General features: G+C 36.1%; 1 protein-coding gene across 2 annotated transcripts in view; it reads right to left on the bottom strand.

Annotated features, from left to right (window-relative positions):
• The window catches only part of NDST3 (N-deacetylase and N-sulfotransferase 3), a 176,892-nt gene that overhangs the window by 88,221 nt on the left and 67,468 nt on the right, over window positions 1-21,203 (bottom strand). For both annotated transcript variants that reach the window (XM_035030334.1, XM_035030335.1), the window contains one exon: window positions 4,381-4,566. In XM_035030334.1, coding sequence (XP_034886225.1) covers window positions 4,381-4,566 — 186 coding nt within the window. The remainder of the gene's footprint in view (window positions 1-4,380; window positions 4,567-21,203) is intronic.

Raw genomic sequence — 21,203 nt, 5'->3', positions numbered from 1 at the left:
AAAGAAATGAGATTTTTAAATTCGAACAAATATTTGAGACACAAACCATAGTGTCTTCTCTTATGTTAAAAAGAGATTATGCTTTTGATTATTAATTTGTATAAACTGTCATAAACAATAATAAAACATCATTTAGGAAAAAACCTTATTTTCATCCTTTGTATATGAAAGCCATTATTTGTTTCACTTATACACATTCATGATAAGGGTATGTTTTTCAAATTCTTACAGCTTTTCTGGTAAAATAACAGTGCAATTATAAAAGAAAGTGTGAATTAGTGCTGTGCAGGATGGTACAATCTTTAGCTAAATTTTATATAACGATTTCATAATGACCTGTGTTTCTCACTGTATACTTGAAGTAGTAGACAATTAATGAATATACTTTGGAGAGCTACAAGCTTACAGAATCTTAAATATACAAGTCTTCTGCTTATTGTCCTCAGTAAATTGATCTTCATTTTTTCTGTCTTTATTCTTAAAGCACATCTGGCTCAGTACGTGCTTTCAAAATATTACCTATGTAGGACTTTTCATGCTTTGCAACCTTCTTTCTCTTTAGTTTAGTTCTTTCTCTTTAGTTTTTGTATTATAATAAATTTCAATCTAGTCCTTGAAAGTTTCTTACAAAAAACACAATTCTTAGCTCAATCAGTATATCATACATTGCTGTGTAAATTGAAACTTTATATATCCTATTTATTTTTGTAAATTGGTCAAATATCCTTGGGAGCTATTCTATCTTGGTGAAATAGTTAAAAGAACTTCAATTTATTGCCAAGTATTAGCTCTGGTGATGTTTATGTTTAAAAGTACTACACATTCTGCAAAATCAATGGCAAACAAGAACCCGGTGCAAAGATATTCTAATTGAATTAAATATATTCCCTAACAATTCATGAAAATATCACTTTCCTGGAAATCAAAGCTTTACACAGCATTTACTCATTTTTTTTTAAACAAATACATATTCTCAACTCTATGTAAGTCCATATGGGAGAACACAAAGATATATTCTTTCTACTCTTGAAGAATTTATATCAGAATAAAGAGAAATGCCCCAAAGCTAAATAATGAAGTGCCCACATGTGATCAAATGCTAGATTAGTTTTACATTTTAAAAGTGGATGATTCTGAATCACTTTTGGGATTCAGTTTGAATATCTTACTTGAAAAACTATGGAAACATAAAGAGCTGTCTTTGGGACTTGATTGCCTTGCTGATTCTATGCAAAATGGAGAGAGAAAAGAAATTTGAGTTTTGTCTATTTCTCAAATTATTTGAGTTTGAACACTGAGAAGAGGAAGTGCAAGGGCTTTACCCTGCAACTCTGGGAAGGATAAGAGCCGAGAGGATAAGAGCTACCATGAGCCCTAGGAGGCTGGGGCCACCACAGGAGGCTGAGGAGATACTTAGAATGTGACAGGGTCATATTCCATTGTCCTGCTCACTGAGCTCAATGCTGCAGATACTGAACATGTTCCTTGAAATAGCTCTCGTGTTAGAGAAGGAATGAGAGAGGGTTTTTTATTTTTTTGTTGTTTGTTTTTTTGGTACTTTGCTATGGACTGCCCTGTAGAACTGGTTCTGGGACTATAACACTATCAAATTCAAACTTTGAGACATTGAGGAGACTATGGAAACTTGCTGACAATAACTGGGAGATGGTTAAGAAAGCCTAACCAACAAAAGTCTTGACCAATGGGACCTGAAGCCAATATCCTGTACCTAAGACCTAAACCTGGAGCCGCTGTCAACAAATGCTTCTAGAAGCCACCAATAAAGACCACCTAGGAGGCTGGCAGCATGACTAATGGGAATCTTTATCAATGGACACCTCCATTAGAAACAGAAAGTAATCAGGATCTGTAGTCTAATTGCTTAGAGGGCTCTGGCTTTCTCCAGAGAGTCACATTTAGCAACCAGGGGTTAGGGTAGAGAGTCCTGGTTTTTCCTTAATTTCTTACTGAATGAAGACCAAATTTGTCTAGCAGGCAAAGCACTAGGACTGGAAACCCAGAGACTCTGGTTAGGGCACAAACACCTTGAAATGTAGTAGGCTTTTATATTCTTAGCGGAGTTATAAGATGATCTGTTATGGGAATTCACATGACAGTAGGCCTGAGTTAGCTGCTCAGCTGTTATACACCAAGGTGCTTTACATTAAATTATAGGATATGGGCTTGATATTGAGGAATAAAGGGAAGAAGAGTAGGTAGAGAGTGGTCAGAAAGTCTTTCAAGGTAGAAAAAATGACAAAGACATGGACACAGTAATGTTGTTTTAGAACTTTTGGGCTGGAGTGAGTCTGTATTAGCTACGGGAAAACAGAAGATAGAAAGGTAGATTTAATCTAAACTGTTTTTGGATACCTGAAGAGCAAGTTAAGGGGTGTGGAGATAATTGGAAGTATCAAGGTTAGGAAGGCCCAAATGAAGGCAGTGTTTTAAAAAGAATAAAAGTTTGGCACTATTCTGTGGGATAGGCTGTAGTGTGGGGGGTAAATGGAAGCTATAAACAAAGTAGGAACCAGCAGCACAGTTTACACATGAAATCAAGGCAGTGAATTAGGCTGTGGGAAACAGGGAAATAAAAATATATTGTAAAGGAATTATTGATGGAATGTAGAGACTGGAAGTTGGAAGGCAGTGGCCAGCATGATTTTGAATTGCAGAACTGAATTAGGAATAGCAGGATCAATAATAGCTGGCTTGAAGAGAAGTAATGAGTTTCATTTAAGGCCTTTGGAATTTGATTTGTGAATATTAAAAAAAAAGTTTCCCTCATCTCATAAAACAAAATGTGGGTGTGATTTTTTCTTTTCATTCTCTTCCTAGGAAGGCATATTGGCTCTTGTGGTCTTAACTTGCACCTCTAGTTGGATGACTCCAAGCCATGTTCTCTCTCTTTTACTGCATAATCAACTGCCTGCTGAGCACTTCCCACTTGGACATTCTTATCCAAGAGCCCACAAAGCAAATATAGAGGCTTCCATGGATTGCTACAAAACTGGAGCCATAGGGACACTTCCATCAAAACAGGAAATCTATGAGAGCCTTTATTACCTGTAAGATTTGTGCATTTATAATACAGGTAAACTATGTTTTCAGGAGAAACAAAAAATGAACATACCCCATGGGACACAGCCAAGCAAATTTTCTGGCAATACAGCCAGAAACAGAAACAAAAGAGGACAACATTTAATAAAGTCCTTAGAGACTTACGTTCCCTATTCTACTAAGACTGCATATGATTTAGAAATGGCAGGAAAGTATTGAATACTCTTGAATTATAACCCAGGTGTCCTAAACTCTCTCTGGTCAAAAGGCTGGCAACTTGAGGCATAGGAGTTTATTTTCCAAAGAAGAAGGGCAGACGGGGCTGAACTAGAGCCATTATGTCCCCATCTAGCATTTACAACAGTTTTTATTGAGGAAAAAGTCAAGATGCAAGTTGATCCAAATTAAATGTCATTATCCATTCTGTAATTTTTGCAGACATTAGAAAACTGTCTGAAAAGAAGTGAGTTACACCTACTTCTAGAGAGTAGGCATCTGGTCAAACGTAGTCTGACAGAGAGTTCCAGTGCCTCACCACACAGTGTTCTGTGTGGTATTTCTTCCCAGGGTGAGTCTAAATCAGGAAGTCGCTTCCTAACTTCATCAGCACTCTTTGGATTTTCTAGTTTGGGCAAAAAGTAGGATTCAGTTCCTTTGGGAGGCCACACAAAGTATTAGGTAATAACATATCTTGACAGTATGCAAGTGTCACCAATGTAAAAAATAAAAAAAACAAAAACACAAAATAGGGAAGCTTTGGAGAGAATTTGACCATGGATGCAAATGACTTAATTAACATCATCTGTTACATTCGTACTCCGTATTATGATCTGTTAGTGATTATGCAGGACTTCATGTATAGCTTCTTGTTGTAAGTAGTCAAGTTTTTTGTTTGTTTGCTTGGTTTGACATGGTAAAGAGAACAGTTTAACTTGTAAAAGAGCAGCATGGTTAATAGAGAGTTGGTTTTTGTTTTACATACTAAAGTAACTTTTTGAAGAGATAATGGCTTCTGTAAACTATCTGCAAGTCAGATATATTATTTCCTTAGTATTTTAACATCAGTTCCTGGTTAATAGTAGTAGTGTCAGTAAAAAAAAAAAAAACAACAACAAACATTTTATATTCAAAGAATTGTAAAGAAGTGACTTTAATTAAAACATCCTTTGCTTAGATATGATAAATATACTTCCTCCAGCAGGAAGCTTTTCCTATAGTTAAGCGCTCAACATTTTGCTCTTCTCTTTTGTTCTTTCTTCAAATGAAGAATGTAAATCTGGAAGAATTAGTTGTACCCTATGCATACCGGAGGAAGCTCACCATGATGTTTTTGTGGATGAAGCCCCTCCGATATCTAGCTGGTTTCAGATGTGGATATTCTTCAGTGCTGGTGATTCTAATATTCCAAACCTTCTTCCAGGCCTCATAAAGCTGAACATGTACAGGGTAGACACCCGAATGGTGAGGGGCCACTGCGTAGCCCATGTCGGTAGGAATGCCGTGCTCCTAAGACCAAGCAAATGTTAATTAGAATGTGGGAAAATTTATCTTGATCCTATTTTTACCCCAGGATTCTCAAATGTACTATAAATGCATTTGTTTAAATCCATCATTACTTAATTGTATTGTAAAATTAAGGTGACAAATATTACGACCTCTAGGTGTCATGAAGCCTGGTAATCATTCCACCAGTCTTGATGTTAATACATTTGTGTTTAAGAGGGGGCGGAACAGGACTAACGATTTTAATGAATAACTTGAAAGAGTCTGCACTTAGTGCATTTTGTCATAGCCACCCATTCTTCTCACAATTTCAATAAATTAAATGACAAGCACTTGCAACAAACAACACTCAGCACTCCCCACAAAAATAAGACCAACATTTATTAGAGGGATAGAACACATTCCAAGTTCACTAGACCTGTTAACAGGATTTTATTTTGCCTGTTGCCCAGGTTCTACCAAACTTGCCACATTTCTGCTGGTCCCTCAGCATGTGGGCCAGTAATAGACTATGTTCCCTGCCTTGGTGGAAGCACACACCTGCAATGAGAAAATGTGTTAAATCTTACAGAGCAATTTTCTTTGAAGTTGAAGTCCTGGTTATAGTAAAAGTAGAAGGTGCTGAAAAAGCCAAATAATCTGGAAATTTAGTTGGCTTGAAGTCAAGATTTTGTATGTAAAATGAGTCCAGTTAAAAAAATAGTTTTAAAATCACACATACAATACGTATGTACATGCCACATATCTTCTGTTCAGTTGGTCCTGACCAGGTCAGAAAATTCCAAAAATAAATTTATGTGACATCCGGATATATTGGAGGGGGTTTGGGGAAACCTTGTATAATTGTCATTGTTCTTCTTCATTTGAGTTGGTCCCTTAATACATAGAGGAATCTTTTGGCATAGAGGGAAATTGCATAGGCGTAAAAGATGAAACATGTCTTTTATAAAAAGAATACCCATGGCTTCAGCAGTAGATGTGTATTTTTTCTCCTGAAAAATAGTTTATTTTTCTGTCTGTATTTTCAATTGCTTTATAGTCTTCAAAAGTTCCACCCAAATAGGCCTCCTTTGAATTAGTCATGGCTTTTCTTCGTGCCAAAGAACAATTTCACATACAGAGAACCATAGTATCAGGCTGCTAAATATATTGAATTGTAGAAATACACTCCAAGTGGATATAGAAAAAGAAGCTAGCTTTGTTTGGCTAGTTTGTATGGTTAGCTTTTTTTTTTTTCCCCCAACTTATATAATAACAGGAGGTGAAGGAAGTACATAAAGCCTGTGAAAGAAAGAAAATGGGTTGCCAATAGTTTGTTGTTCCTTAGGTATCTGCCTGACTGCCTCACTCAGCATAAAAGACCCTCAACATTTGGTCCCAAACCTGTCTACACAGCCTCATCTCCTACCAGCATTAATCCTCCCCACCCCCAATTTCTGATGATTCCCTTCAAGTCTTTGCTGTACACTGTATGCACTGTCTCCCTCAAGTGGAATGGCCCTTGCCCCTTATCTTGTAAATTCTCTTCATCATTTAAGAGTGCGTTCAGTCAGATGTACTGGAATTGCTGAAAAGGGGAGCTGCCGCATTTGTGCGGCGAGAAAGAGAATGAGTGGTATTAGAGTGGAGTGGCCCATGCCTGTGTTTCTGAAGGGTGACAAAGAAAGTTTTGTGTTCTTCGTTGTATTTGCATCTTTGTAGAAATGGCCATATTTAATAGAATTGCTATTATATCATTTAGAATTTTGCTAAAAACTGAGTTGAGATATCTCACTGCATTTCTTTTACTGGTTTTTAGAAACTCAAACTAAAGCAAATTTTTTCAACTAAAAATAATTCACCAATCCATACTTTGTGTTAGAAAAGGTCAGTGAAGTACTCATCTAAATTGGTTTAAAAATAGGGGTGCAGTGATCATGGACCAGGTGATAGAAAATGAATTTTAATCATTGAAATTTAAAGAAAAAGAAATCAACAATTATAGGTTAACAGTTTCTTAAGAAGCAAGGATGAAATTCACAATGATAGGAACTGTATTATTAAATTCAAATATCTCCAGATTTGTAAGAAATCATGCTGAGCTCAAGGTAGTTTTCAATGCCCATAAGTGGTTGGCTCTGTGTGCAGGAGGCCCATGTAAGAATAGGATGGTCCTGCACAGCAGGGACACTTCCCTTCTTTTGGAATATTCCCAAATATTTGGGGACCAATGTATGAGCAATTTTGTTTTTATTTCCAGCTTTTGACACTGAAGAAATACTGAGGCTCTTCATCTCATCTTTTGTGTGCTCGTGCTATGTGTCACAGTGTTAGGAAACTCCACTTCTGGAGTCAGATATATCTGGCCATTTCACTCTCCCGTTTTCTACCTGTGTGGCCTTTGGCAAATGATTTATTTTTTATTTTTTTATTTTTAAGATTTTATTTATTTGACAGAGAGAGACACAGAGATTTATTTATTTATTTGTTTTTAAAGATTTTATTTATTTATTTGACCCAAGAGAGAGACAGCAAGAGAGGGAACACAAGCAGGGGGAGTGGGAGAGGGAGAAGCAGGCTTCCCGCTGAGCAGGGAGCTGGATGCAGGGTTTGATCCCAGGACTCTGGGGTCATGACCTGAGCCGAAGGCAGACGCTTAACAACTGAGCCACCCAGGTGCCCCTGGCAAATGATTTATGACCTCTAAGCCTCATGTCCTGTTCTCTAAAATGCTAGTCATAGAGTACTTATCTTGAAGGGGTTCAGAGTAAATTAAATAATATTACACAGGGAAAGCATTTAGTGCATGATACATATTCAATGTATGTTGTTTATTGTTGTCGTTACTGCCCTGCCTCCATTTTTTTTTTAATAAGCTATGATCCTACTACTCAACTATAATGTGGATATTATGAAACCACTGGGCCATCTTTTTATTAGTAAGAGAGCTATTAGACCCTCTTTTCTGTTTTCACTGTAGATTTTGGGATTCTGTCATGTGAGGATTCTGTGACGTGTATCTTAAATTCTCTTCCTGTGCCTGCTTCCCTCCTGATCTGTCCAAATAGTCACAACCAGCGCCATGTGGCTCCAGCCTATAAATCACTGAGAGTTAGTAGGAAATCTTTTAAAAGAGCTTTAGATAAAGGCAACATAAAATGGCCCCCAAATTTGCATTCAATACCAGAAAGAACACTGGAAGTGTTCTTGCATGGAAAAGTTTGGGCTAAGATGTAGGTATTGTGTTTGGGAAGGCAGACTATCAGGTTTTAGAGGGTTTAGCCACGATGCTTAATTCTTGACTGATTATTCTCTTCCAAATCTTTTAATTTGAAATTAAGCACATATTATTTTGTTATCTGGGGCCAAAAGTCTAAAATACTAGACATGTTAGCTTAAAAAGTTAATTCTCCTTCTTCATTAATTCTTGAAAGTAGCATCTTAGTTCCAGGAACCCATAATCCATATCAAGATTTTCCTAGTGGAGGACATGGACCAAAAAGGCTGGGATGATGGCTATGTTACTATAAAATGTAAGTCTGATACTTAGAACAAAGTGGGATTAATGAGTCTCACAATTGAACTCTTCATCTCCACCTCTCAACTCTACCAGATATGCTCTTTCTCCAGGGTTCCTCCATGTCATTAAATGACACTATCAGCCATCAGCCAACTCATGGCTATGTAGGAAAAGTTAGATTTTTGTTCTTGACATCTCTTTCCTCATTCTGTCCTGAATCCAGGCTATTATCATAGCCTATCAGTACTACCTCCAGTATGTATCTTAAATCTATCTACTTTTCTCCAATTCGGTCATCACCATTACCTGGCCTCATCTACCATTTTATTCCATGGGCTTGTAGCACAGACTCCTAACTCGTCTACCCATTTCCTCTCCGGCTACATCCATCCATTTTCTACATAGCAGCCAAAGTAATATTTAAAAGTCACAAATATGATCTTATAACTCTCTATTTAAAACCTATCCTTGATTTCTCCTTGCATTTATGATAAAATACAAAATTCTTAGGATATTTCCAAGCCTTGCATGATATGACCCTTGCTTCTCTCTCTAGTCTCATTTTACACTATCCTCCACCCTTCACTGTATTTCAGTCACGTTAATTTTTTCCTGAAACCCACCAAGTGCTTTCCTACCTTAGCATCCTCCTATATATTGTTTTCTCAGACTGGAATGTCCCTACTCCAACTCTTCCCGTGGATAAATGTGATACCTCTTTTTGATAACTTATTTTGTCATATCTACAAAGAAGCCTTTACTGACAAGTTCTGATCTAAATTAAGTCTGTATTAAGACTTCTCTTATAGCCTTCAGTTCTTTTTCATAGTACACAGCACGATTTGCAAGTGAATATTGGTCCGTATAATTATTTCTTAACGTCTGTCTTCCTCACTAAATGATAGGCTCTGCAATTCTGGGTTCTGTTTCATCCACTGCTATAAGCCCAGTATCTTGCCAATAGCAAGCAGTCAATAAATATTAGTGAGTAAGTTTGTGAACTGATTCTGACCATCTCCCTCTTATGCTAACTTTCTCAATGATCTCAGTTAAACTCTCAGTTCACCCACAGACATATGGGTAACTCACAGGGAAATTTAATACTTATATAAGTAATATTTGAAAATACTTTTGAGACTGTAATTAAAAATTATTATTCAGGTGCAAGACAGACATATTTATTTATTATTATGAACTTATATATTTAAATTATATATAGAATAAAAATTATAAGATTTTCATAAATTATGCATTTAAATACTTCCAAATAGATGTGAAGATAATACATTTTTATCAAGCAAAAAGTGATGCTATATTCCTTAGAAAAATTCCCCAAAAAAACTAAAAGAGAAAAAGAGAAAAAAATTGGTATTCGGGTATTTGAGCAACACTGAAGAATCATTGTTTATTATAATCTTTGATAATATTTACTTAAATTCTTGCTAGTATAAGAATGGTATTTTACCTTTTTAAATTTGAGTCTAGTTTACACATGATGTTACATCAGTTGCAGGTGTACAACTTAGTGATTTGACAAGTTTATACATTATGGTATGTTCACCCCAAGTGTAGCTACCGTCTGTCCCATTCCATCACTATTACAATATCATTGACTCTATTTCTCATGCTCTGCTTTTTATTTCTGACTTACTCATTCCATAACTGCAGGCCTGTATCTCCCACTCTCCATCACCCATTTTGCCCAACCCCCTGTCTCCCTCCCCTTTGGCAACCATCAGTTTATTCTCTGTATTTATAGTTCTGATTCTGCTTTTTGTTTGTTTATTCTCTGTCTTTTTTAAGATTCTATTTATCAGTGGAATCATATGGTATTTGTCTTTCTCGGTCTGACTTATTTTGCTGAGCGTAATAGAATAGTAGTTTTTAAATTTTTTAAAAATATTTTTCTCTGTTTCAATCTTTATAAATAGAACCTTTTAAATTTCCATTCATGACTAGACTTGTTGCCTATTTCCATATTTCTCAGATTAGCAAGTTTAAAAACCAATGTAGTTAGAAAACCCCACAATGATAGGTAACCAAATAAACATTCTATACTCTATAGCAGAAAAAAAAATCTAAAACTTCATTACAACATAGTTTGGAAAAACTTATAAGTGTTTCTCTGCAGTTAATTTTGGTTAGAATGTCCCACTTCCTCAGTATACAGACTTTCATTCTTTGGTTAACTATATCATAGTACGAAAATTTGCATTTACAGTTTACATGGGTTTATGATAAAGTTTCTGTATGTTTACATTTGGTAGTATGTTTTGGAGCTGTTTCTAGAAAAAAAAATTGTTTTGCTTTGCTTTTTAAAGTGGCTTCCTTAAAAGCTATTGCTTTTCACATAGAAAAGAATAAATTTTCCCAGATGATAGGAGCATATTTGAAAAATGAAATTAGAACCTTTTAACCTAAAAGACATATGAGTGCATGTGCATACATGTGCACACACACATGTATTCACGCAATATATATGAAGAAAATGGTTTATGAAACTAGGCCCTTAAATTTGAGGAGCATTTTAATGTTTCTAAAGACAATTTGTTTTCCTAAAGTGAAACTAATGGGCCACACAGGAATGTGAGCTTATGGGAGCCCATAGGGCCTCTAGTATCTGGAGGAGTCCTGTAGCAGTTGCCATGATGGGGAAAGTAAGAAATGGCAGTGAAGGTAGCCCAATACATGCAGAATTATTATCCCAATGAAGCTGACTTTCTTCTTCACTTAGAACAAAACCAGGCAAGTCAGGATTTATCTTTAGGTTAGGGAATTAAGGTTTGGAACTGAATGCTAACATTGTCAATATTAAAATATGTTCCTGTGACAAATGATGGTATCTCTGGTATGGTTTGAAATAAAAGATCCTGAGAGAAATAATTACCTAGTATAAGAATCTGGTTTTTATTTTTTTTCAATTGTGCAAGTAGTCACTGATGTTCAGATTTAAAATTCTGTGCTTCTGTGATACAATCTGTGTGGCTTTAGAAGTGGTTTTATATTCAGGTGCTAAATATAAATGCACCGTCTTTAATCCATGATCAAATCTTAAGCTAACACGTGTAATTTTCCACCTATAAATTTAAGGAAGTAATAACCTCCTAAAATGTGATGGGCACATTTACACAAATTTGGTTAATATTTATAGGTTTGGCCAGTAGATTTATTTGTTTTTTTTTAAACATGGTAATAGTTAATTCATCATATAAATTTCTGTTTGCTGGTTGGTATGTGAAAAGTCTGCTGTGATGATCATGTTGTTTTTAATATATTTGGTTTAAGAGTTTAAATTCATCCTCTGTTGGCAGCTATTGTATAATAAAGAGTTTGGCTGGTCTTCATCATCCCTGGTTCCTGGAAGATAAGCCTGAAATCCTCAGATTTTCTTGAGTGATAGGAATGTCTTTGTTATTGATGGTGGGCCCCTGAGACCATATCTGAGTCATGCTAACAAGATGACTCAGAATGTGGTTTGGCCATGCCAGAAAGGCGACCCACGTAATTAGAGAGGTGGGGCTTTGAGCCAGGTGATATTGGCCTAACTTCCAGGTAGGGGAGGAGAATTGGAGACTGAGTTCAATCCCATGACCAGTGATTCAATCAATCATGCCTATGAAATGAAACCCCAATAAAAACTCTGGACACCAAGGCCTAGGTGAGCTTCCCTGGTTGATTTTCTTATGGGTCCAAAAACCCCAGGAAGGTGATATTCTTTGTCTCACAGTTTGGATCTAAAAGAAGCATGCCTACAGTAACAGAAGTCTTTGGATTAAAGTGTTAAAGGTGTTAATAATGAAATTTTGTGAAATAGAATGACATTATAGTAACTCATAGAACAGAAGTATGGCCTTACTACTCTGAAGTTACTCAGCTCTGGAAAAGAATATATAGTGTTTCATCAACTACATTATGAGAAAATAATCTTATTCTTCCCATATCTAAAGATACCCAAATCCATGACAATGGAATGGTTGGTGTCTACCAAGAGTCTCAGGGATAGGGAGAGCATAGTATCATGGAGAAAGCACAGATGTAGGAGTCCTGGGCTCAATTTCAGGGCCACCCTTCATTTGTTGTGGGCCTTTGGCAGGTCTCACTAAGCCTCACTTCCTTTGCTTGCCAAGTAGGGGTAACAAAACTATTTATAAAGAGTTGTAGGGAATGGCAACATTATTGGTCATTATTGGTCAATTACTATGTAATTTCCTTTCATTTTATTAACATTATTCTGTTTCTGTTTTAAACAACAAAAGGACAAGGAAAAACGGTAAATTAAGAATCCTTCCACATCACCTCTAGCCTTCAAAAAACTCTTCAGAATTCTTTTTTTTTTTTTTAATTTCATTTATTTATTTGACACACAGAGACAGAGAGAGAGCACAAGCAGGGGGAGTGGCAGACGGAGAGGGAGAAGCAGGCTCCCCAGTGAGCAAGGAGCCTCATGTGGGGCTCGATCCGAGGACCCCAGGATCATGACCTGAGCCGAAGGCAGATGCCTAACTAACTGAGCCACTTAGGTGCCCCCAGAATTCTTATTTAAGAGTAGACATTCCTAAAAGAAGACACACTATCACTATCAATCTTATCTAGAAAAAGTTTTACAAAAAAGTATGTATTTTTTTTCTGGAAAAAGTAATTGATATTATGTATAAAATGGGAGGTAAAAATACTCCTGGCAAACCATAAATCTGATAAGGCTGTACTAGCAATATCAGTAAAAACCCTCCTTGACACCATATATTCCCCTTCAAGTACTACCCCAAGTTAACAGCTTAGTTATTTGAAAAACTTAAATGAAATTTAATACAGCAAATGCGTTAAGAAATTCCAGTAACAAAAGTTAAGCTAATAATTCAGTGTCAATAATGAAATTTAACCTTCATTTTCTCTGGTAACCTCTAAGAAGGAGTTATCTGGGGGAGAGTGACAGATTTTCTTCTAGTCTTCCCTAATAATTATGTAATTTATTTTGAGTAAGTTTCTATTTAACAGAGCATAATGTTTTCCTCTCTTCGAGTTCCTTTCAGAATTTTTGAAGTGTCGTCATATCATTGTTGAGTGTTTCATAAGTAAACACACCACTAAAGGGTGTACTTTTGTAAGAATGCTCAAAGGAATGAAAACACTTGTACCTTGCGTAGGCTAGGCTAATTTTTTTTTGAATTGCTGGAATTTCTTCAAGTAAACACATGAAGGAGTTTGTAGAAATATCAAAAATGAATTTATGAAGATTTTTTTTAATGCTGTAGCAAAATAACCAAAAATAAAATTATCTGGAGAGACAAAAGAGGAATTGGAGGGTTTAGTTTAATCCAGCTTTCTCAGAGTGTGAAGTGATGAGCTTTATGTGGACCTTCGGGGTCCTCGAGAGGTAATAGAGCTATAAACAATTCAGGGACAGGCTCAAATTCCCAAGGTACTTGCAAGCACGTTTAATCTTTCCGAAACTGCACAGGTTTGATTACAGTAGGAGTCTTTAAGTCTGTATTGTACCAATTTTAATTGAAGTTTAATATTCCAGAAAGAAGAGAAAAGTTGATATTGCTCTTTGTTATAACTACTGCATGCCCTCTGGTATTTAAAATAGCCACCAGGACAGTTAACACTTGTGGTGCTGGCTGCACAAACACAAGAAATCACATAAATTATATAAACAGCTATTTAAAAGAAAAACATGGTGAAAAGTAATTCTGATTATAAGGTTCCGGTGACAGCAGCAACCGTGCCATCGATACTGACATTGACTGCCGTTACCAAAACCTTATAATCAGAGTGTTATTACTTCTCTAGAGAGTTATTTTACACAAATTCAGAATATTAAAATCTGACTTTTTGGGCTTTAGAGCTTGATAGGCCTGGGGTCAAATCCTTTCTCAGCTTTTCCCTGGCTGTGTGATTTAAGGAAAATTATTTAAGCGCTCTGAGCCTCACTTTCTGCACTTTCAATATGGGGCTGATCAGCCTCACAAGTGGTTGTGAGGATATTAACTGAGGACACATGAAAAGCACTAAGCACAGTGTCTGGTAATTACCTGGAGGCTCAGATTTCTCTTCCTACATTTCATGTGGAGAGTCTAGAAGCTTTCTAACTGAAATGCAAGGTTCTGTTTCACGTAGGGGAATGGAATAATAGAATTTCAAGTTTCTCAGTGTTCCCTGATCTGAGCATAAATTAAAGGGAAAGAATGGAGAATTAAGGAGGTTAGTTTGGATGTTGCTGCAATGATCCAGGTGAAGGATGAAAAATGTGGAAGTGGAGTGGGGATAGAAAGTTTTGAAATGGAGCAGGATATGGTGCAAAGAAAGAGCTCATAGAAATTGTTGAATGACTGTGGACACGGAGTGGGAGATATGAAAATGTCAAAGCAGGTGCAAGGTTAGCATTTGAGCGGACTTTACTGTCATATCTTCTCTTGCCATCACTTCCATCCCTGCCACGTTTATAATCACCTCTCAGAAAACAAATGCCCCTTCCATTTTAACTAAATGTAAGATGCCCAAAAAGGAAGGAGCAGTGAAAATTTAGTAGCAGCATGCGTGGATCTGGAAATAAACCTTTCCCCAGCTCCATCCCCACATCTGACTCCAGCCCACCAGTAAGAATTTCTTGGAGAATTCATAAAGGCTTTGAGTTCATTTTGTGTCCAAATAAATTTGGGCACTGAGGGACTATTTTCATGTAGGACATGTACTAAATTTATTTTTCTTTTTATAAAACCAGTTTAAATCACCCTATATGCGTTGGAGATGCAATGTAGAATTTTTTTTTTTTTTTTTTTTAGAGATAAAGGAAAGGAATCGAAGAATAGTTTTCCACATTCTCCAGCTTGTTAGGGAGCATGAAGTCTTCCTATAGAATAGAAAAAGGTAATCCGGAAAGGCATTTACAAAGAACAGGATTCAAAGTTTCTGAGGTAATCAAAACCACTTTCAAAAGTGTAATGATGTATCCATCTAAATGAGGAAAAATGCTGTGCCACTGTAGGAATGGGCAGGAGCTGGTGTCCTCACGTAGGTGAAATTCAGTTTTTAAGGAAAAGCAGCAGTTCATACTTGCATACTTTAAATAAGTATGCACAGATAGAAAATTGGGAAGCCCCAACCTTGATGTTATTTTTGACCTGTTACTACCTTTTGCTTCCTCATCATCCATCCAATAAGAAGCCCTATTGATTCTATTTCAGAAATAGTTTTCACATTGCTCTCCTTTATAATCTTACTTCTGTTGGTTTAAAGTCGGTCTTTATTTCTTCTTCCTTAATTACTTTCATAGTAATCCAATTTGTCTACTTACCTCCAGTCTCTCTGCTCCTCTCCATCCTCAATACTCCCACTCTAATGTTCTGTGATTCTACAGTCTATGTGGAAGTGACAGAACTCTGGGAAGGAGATGACAGTGTCATCTTGGAGTTCAAAGTGCTTAAAACGTGTAATTCTGAAAGTAATTAGATATGAAATTTCAACTTAGGAAAGCAGATTCTAAAACATTCTGATGAAAAAGGGTGAAGCAATTGCTAGGAGTATAGCTAAAGAGGGATAGGGGATTCAAAAAAATACAGTTCTTCACAGAGAATTATAATTATTCAAAACAAGGAAGAAAACATCTATTTAACATAGTGATTAAGAGTCAGAAACCTCTGAATTCAAGTGCCCGATCTGTGGCTTAGCTGTGTGGTTTGGAGCAATTACTAAACCTCTTCAAATATCAACTTTGTTTTCTATAAAATGGAGATGACATCAGAAGGGTTGTGATGAGGATTAAATTTTCTTTAAGATTTTTTATTTATTCGTTTGAGAGAGAGCGAGCGAGCGAGAGAGAACACCAGCAGGGGCAGGATTAAATATGATTAATAAGAGAAAAAATAAGATTATTAATTAAGAGTTCCAGCCACATATTGAAGAGTCAATATTATTAGCTATTGTCTATAGAAACTAACTACTTACAGGGCCCTCACAGACACCAGGGTTTAAAACAGGTACATGAGATGAAAGGAAGTGCACATAACCAAGGATGAAAAAAATTAACAGAACAAAATAAGCAGAAAAGGTAAAAAAATTAAGTGAAGGAGGCTAAAGTTCAAAGTGAGTTTATTTTCCATAAATTGCTAATTAAAAACAACTCTAATCAGCAAAAGATACACAAGAAATATCATTCCATGGTCACAGTTGGAGAGGGGGTGGCTGAAATACTTTGACGATCAGGGTAGAAAGCAGAAATGTCCAGTATCTTCTGATTCTACTTTCCCTATCAAAGAGAACAGCTTTTCAAAATATATATGATGGTATAAACATAAACTTAGATGAAAGACCTGATGAACTAAACTGTAAAGTATTATATACTAAAGTATTTCAATATTCTCCAGGTTCAGAAGAGCACATTTTAAGGTAATTAAAAAAAAAGGATAGATTTTTGATTAACTTAAGACATGCTATTCTGAGCCTGTTCAACCTGATCAATAACTTGATGAAGATGCGCAAATCATACTGACAAAATATACTTGTAAGATATATGTATGACACAAAGCTAGGAAAGATGTAATGCATGTTAAATAACAGAATCAATCTTTATAAATGTGTTGATAGACTGGAACACTGAACACATAACAAATATGAAATGTTAAAGGGACAGTTTTAATCTCAATGCTAGCATTTAGTTAACAAAATCTATTGGCCAAAAACAAATACCTGAAGACTTACTAAATAGCTCATGGGCAGACACAGATATGATATGATGGTTTAAAAAATGTGATCTTTGACTACATAAATAGGAATAAAGTGTACATGAAGAGAAAAATGTTTTACTGTTTTCTGTTCTAATAATGGTCAACTTGGGGCAACATATATTGGGAAGCAGATTGACGAGTTGGAGGTTGTACAATTACGGCAACTGGGATGATGAGGGGATCTGAAAACCTATGGAATGCTTCAAGATACATAACTTAGACAGAAGCATATGTAACGGTATTAATCATGCCTTTTTATTTTCTATATTTCTGATGCTTTGACATCTGAGAGCTTGCCGACCCTGCAAAGACTGCCTCTCCCAGGGCCATCCATTTCCTAGAGATAATTAAACACCTACCCAAGAGCATGTTCTTCGAGGGCAAACCAACCAGTTCGGGCTCCCTCCTCTCAACTACTTCCTTCTTAAGCTGAGCTGCTCCTCCCTGCCTGCCGTAATCACCTCCTGGCCAGGTATAACACAATTAGGAAGAGTCCCTTTACAACAGTGATTGCTGAAATTGTCATCCAACCAGCCAATCCTAAACCTGTTTACCCTGCCTTGTCTTGCCTCTCCTGTAGAAACCACAGTAAAGGCTCTTGCCCATGCATTCCCCTTACTCTGTTTCTTGATTGACTCTAGTGCTACCCCATGGTGCCCTGGATGGTGTGGTGTGCTCTCTCCTCTTTGGGAACTGTGAATACAATGGCAGTCTTCTGATCTGATGATCTCACCATACCCACATAATAATAAAACCTACATTTTTAAACAATAATGATCTAATCTTAAGATCCAGAACAATATTTATTTATATTTTCATCTACCAAACATTGAGCACCTACTAGGTGTCAATCAGCATTCTGTGTACACAACTACCTAGATCAGAAGAACAACTCTACTTGAATGTGTAAGATTGTCTTCCTCTTCTATAACTTACCTTCTGAGTACACTCATTCAAGTTCCTTGTAAATCATACAACTGATTATATTCAGGGGGTAATATTCAAAATATTTACCAGCCAGCATTCTCTGCAACTGATCACTCAGAACTGTTGCCTGCCATAGAGCTGGAGAGGGATGCTGGCGACTCGGAGCCAGGCCCCTTTAGTTGCTGAGCAGTTGGGAGGTTTGGGACATCCTGGGGGAGGGTCTGAGGTTAGCGGACGGTAAGGGTAGTAGCACTGACACATTTCAATATTGGAATCAACTGGCATGGCCATATTAGAACTTTTACGTTGAATATTAGTTCTGATAATATATCCCTTGGTCTCCTCTTCTGTCTCTTGTCCTTACCAAGTTCCTTTTTATGATGTAAATTATAGACTTCACCTTATTAGTCATCATGCCCTGAGTAATGGCTAGTGCTTTCTTAAACTGTGCTACTTGGATAACTCCAGAAGTGGTTTACCAGCTCAGGGTAGACTTTTACATCCTGATTTGAACTCTGTTTCTATTAGGACCACCAGAATTGTGCTTTGTTTTCAATATCAATAAAATAAAAACCTTATGTGTCTTTTTGTAAAGTGCTTCACTGAAGTGAAAATGATGGAATTCATTCATTTTCTAGCTGGCAAGCAAACTAATTAAAAGATTATCATATATTCCTTAAGCCAGCAAGTCTTTCAGTATATTTTAAATTACATTTTGATACTATTATCTTTATTTCCATATTAGAAAAGTTAATGTGCTCACTAATCTAAAAAGTTGCTCACTTGACAATAGACATTTCAGCTAATGTGAATTAGCAGTTCTGCTGAACTTGGAAAAGAAGGGGAGCAGAGGACACTATTTGAAGGAATAATGATAATGCAGTAAAAAAGTACAATCCTCAGCAAGATTTTATGTTTTCAGGATCAGAAACATTGTTCTACTACTACTAATACTATTGTCTGTAACAGTGTTAAGTATTATCTGATATTGGCAATGAGTTCTATGGTGAAAATTTCTACTAATTATTTTATCATTAAAATTAAGCCACTGTAATTTACCAAAAATGTTAGATCTAATTCTTCAATTGAGAGTATGTATCTTGATGATTTTTTGAGGCTTAAAAGCAGTAAGTTATTTACTTATTGAATGAAATTTTGTCCAATTCTAAAAGCTGTACGATAGATATTTCAAACTGTGTTAGGTTATTAACAAATGTTACAATTAATCCTTGCCTCAGATATAGTACCTTTCAAAAAACCCCACACTTGTGAACATTTCATTTTAATACCTGAATTAGCCCATATTTGATACCTAAAAATATTTTCTAATCTGCCTCTAAAGCTGTATTTCCTGGTGGCTGTAACCATCAAATGCAAGTTTGCTTAAAGGATTTACTTGACCTTCCATAATAAGCTATTAGACAGAGCTTTCAAAGCTAAATTAAAATGGTCATCAAATTCCCTTGTGAGACAGAAGTGTCCACATTGTGCAAAAGGATAATAGATCAGATGCATTTGCTAAAACTCAGTGAAAATAACAGGTGTTTGGCTATATAGATGGTGATAGAGAATGCTCAAACAAAAGAGTTTTACATCATAGTCTCAGATTCTCTTAGTTGGAAAAATAAATGTTTTCTAATTCAATCACTCATTTGAATGTTGAATTTCATCCCTGAGATCCCGATCTTGTTTGAATACCCAGTTGCTCCCAGAGCAACACATTGCTTTCTTTGTATGTTCTTTCAGTTCCTTCACTGGGAGAAACACTCCTGCTCATGTTAAAATTCAGAGCCTCCAAGCTGGTGGAGAAAAGCAGGATGTTACCTAATTTAGACATGCGCTATTATCAGCACAGGTTAAGCTTTTGCTTTTTTCATCCAGTGAGTTGAGAGTTGAGGCAAAATTTCCTCCAGAATAGTTTCCATTGAATTAAAGTAGCCTCTCTATCCGTGACAAAAGATACTCATTCATGTGGAAAGGCTCAGATTTAGTTGTTTGTCTCCTTTCCCAACATTTTAGAAACTCTGCCGATCTTAGGGAACCTCAGGGAAAAGTTGCCTTAGGAGACCCACCTCTAGTTCTCAATTTCTCTTATGTTATCAGAATTACCAAATATTCCTTTGGATTACCAGGCAGAAGGGAAATCTAGATTTACTCCTTTGAATTGGGTTGACAGACTAGTGAGAAAGCCTGGGGGGAAGGGGTGTGTTAGAATTCATACAGTTTTAGAAGACCTGGATTTCTGGGTTTAATTCTACCTCTAGTGAGCTTTATAATCCTGAGTGAGTCACTGTATTTCTCTGATTTTCAGTTTCCTTATCTATAAAGTGAGAATAAATATACCTATAATTCAAGGTTGTTTTAAGAATTAAAGGAAATAATACAGAATATATAAAAAACTAAAACCCTTTTCTCCTTATCGCTTTACATTTAACAGCAAAGCAGCTTTGTAACCCTAATGCCTTAATGGGAAGTGAAAGAGTTAACATTTGTTTAGAAGATGTATAGAATTCACATGAACCAAATGTCATCACAATAGAGAATAAGCTTTTAACCTTGAGGATTTTTGTTCCTCTTACCTGTCACTCTAAACACCTGAGGAGCCTAGGCAACAATTGAAGACGGCAATTTTCTGATACTGAATATATAATGATGATAAAAACAACAGCTGCTATTTACTGTTTGTTAGGTTCTAATCACTGTTCGCAATCGCTTTACATGCATATTCTTTCACGTGGTTATGGCTGGGAGGGACTGGTCCTGGATTTAGTCTTTTTTCTTGTCTGTCCTTTCCTGACAAAAAGAAATCCATGGGTCCTATATTTGATTAACATTAAAGAACACATTTGGCCTATTTCTGAATACCCTCTGCAACTGTTCTCTATGCCTTGAGGACCATAATTTGGGTTGTCAACCTGTAGTTAGGAATGATATTTCAAAGAAAATGTCCTTTGCCTGGCACTTGAGTGAGGAGTGAGAATGACCAAATTTCAGTGTGGGTAAATAGACAACTGCCTGTCTGGAGTCCTCCCATGTGTTTGAATTATTCTTTCAATTCATGATGCTTTTTAGTTGAGCATTCTTAAAAAATGTGTGTAATTCCTGTGCATGTCTGTTCTTACTAGGTATACTTTAAGTATTTACACTTGTTTTAAGTACAAACATAATATTCATTGATTCATTCATTCAAGTAATAATAGAACACCTATTATCTAGATACTTTTTTAGTGGCACAGGAATATAGATAGCAATGAATGTCACGTCATTCATCAAATCTGCCTTGATAAGCTGTTTTCTTTTGAAAGCAACCAAAAACAACAACAAACAACAAAAACCTCCCTGCTTACTTCCCAGTTTTTAATTTTTTATTAGTACTTTCTTTCACTCTATTTATGTATTTTCTTCTTTCACAAATTCCTTTCTTTCTCCACAGATAAAAGAAGAAAATACAAAGTAATTTTCTTCTTTACATCCTTTCTTGCTGATTA

This window comes from Mirounga leonina, unplaced genomic scaffold, assembly GCF_011800145.1.
Source record: "Mirounga leonina isolate KUSES-001 unplaced genomic scaffold, KU_Mleo_1.0 Mir_357, whole genome shotgun sequence".
NCBI lineage: Eukaryota > Metazoa > Chordata > Mammalia > Carnivora > Phocidae > Mirounga > Mirounga leonina.
Note: the sequence above shows the minus strand (reverse complement) of the source record. Positions and strands in the feature narration are given on the sequence as shown.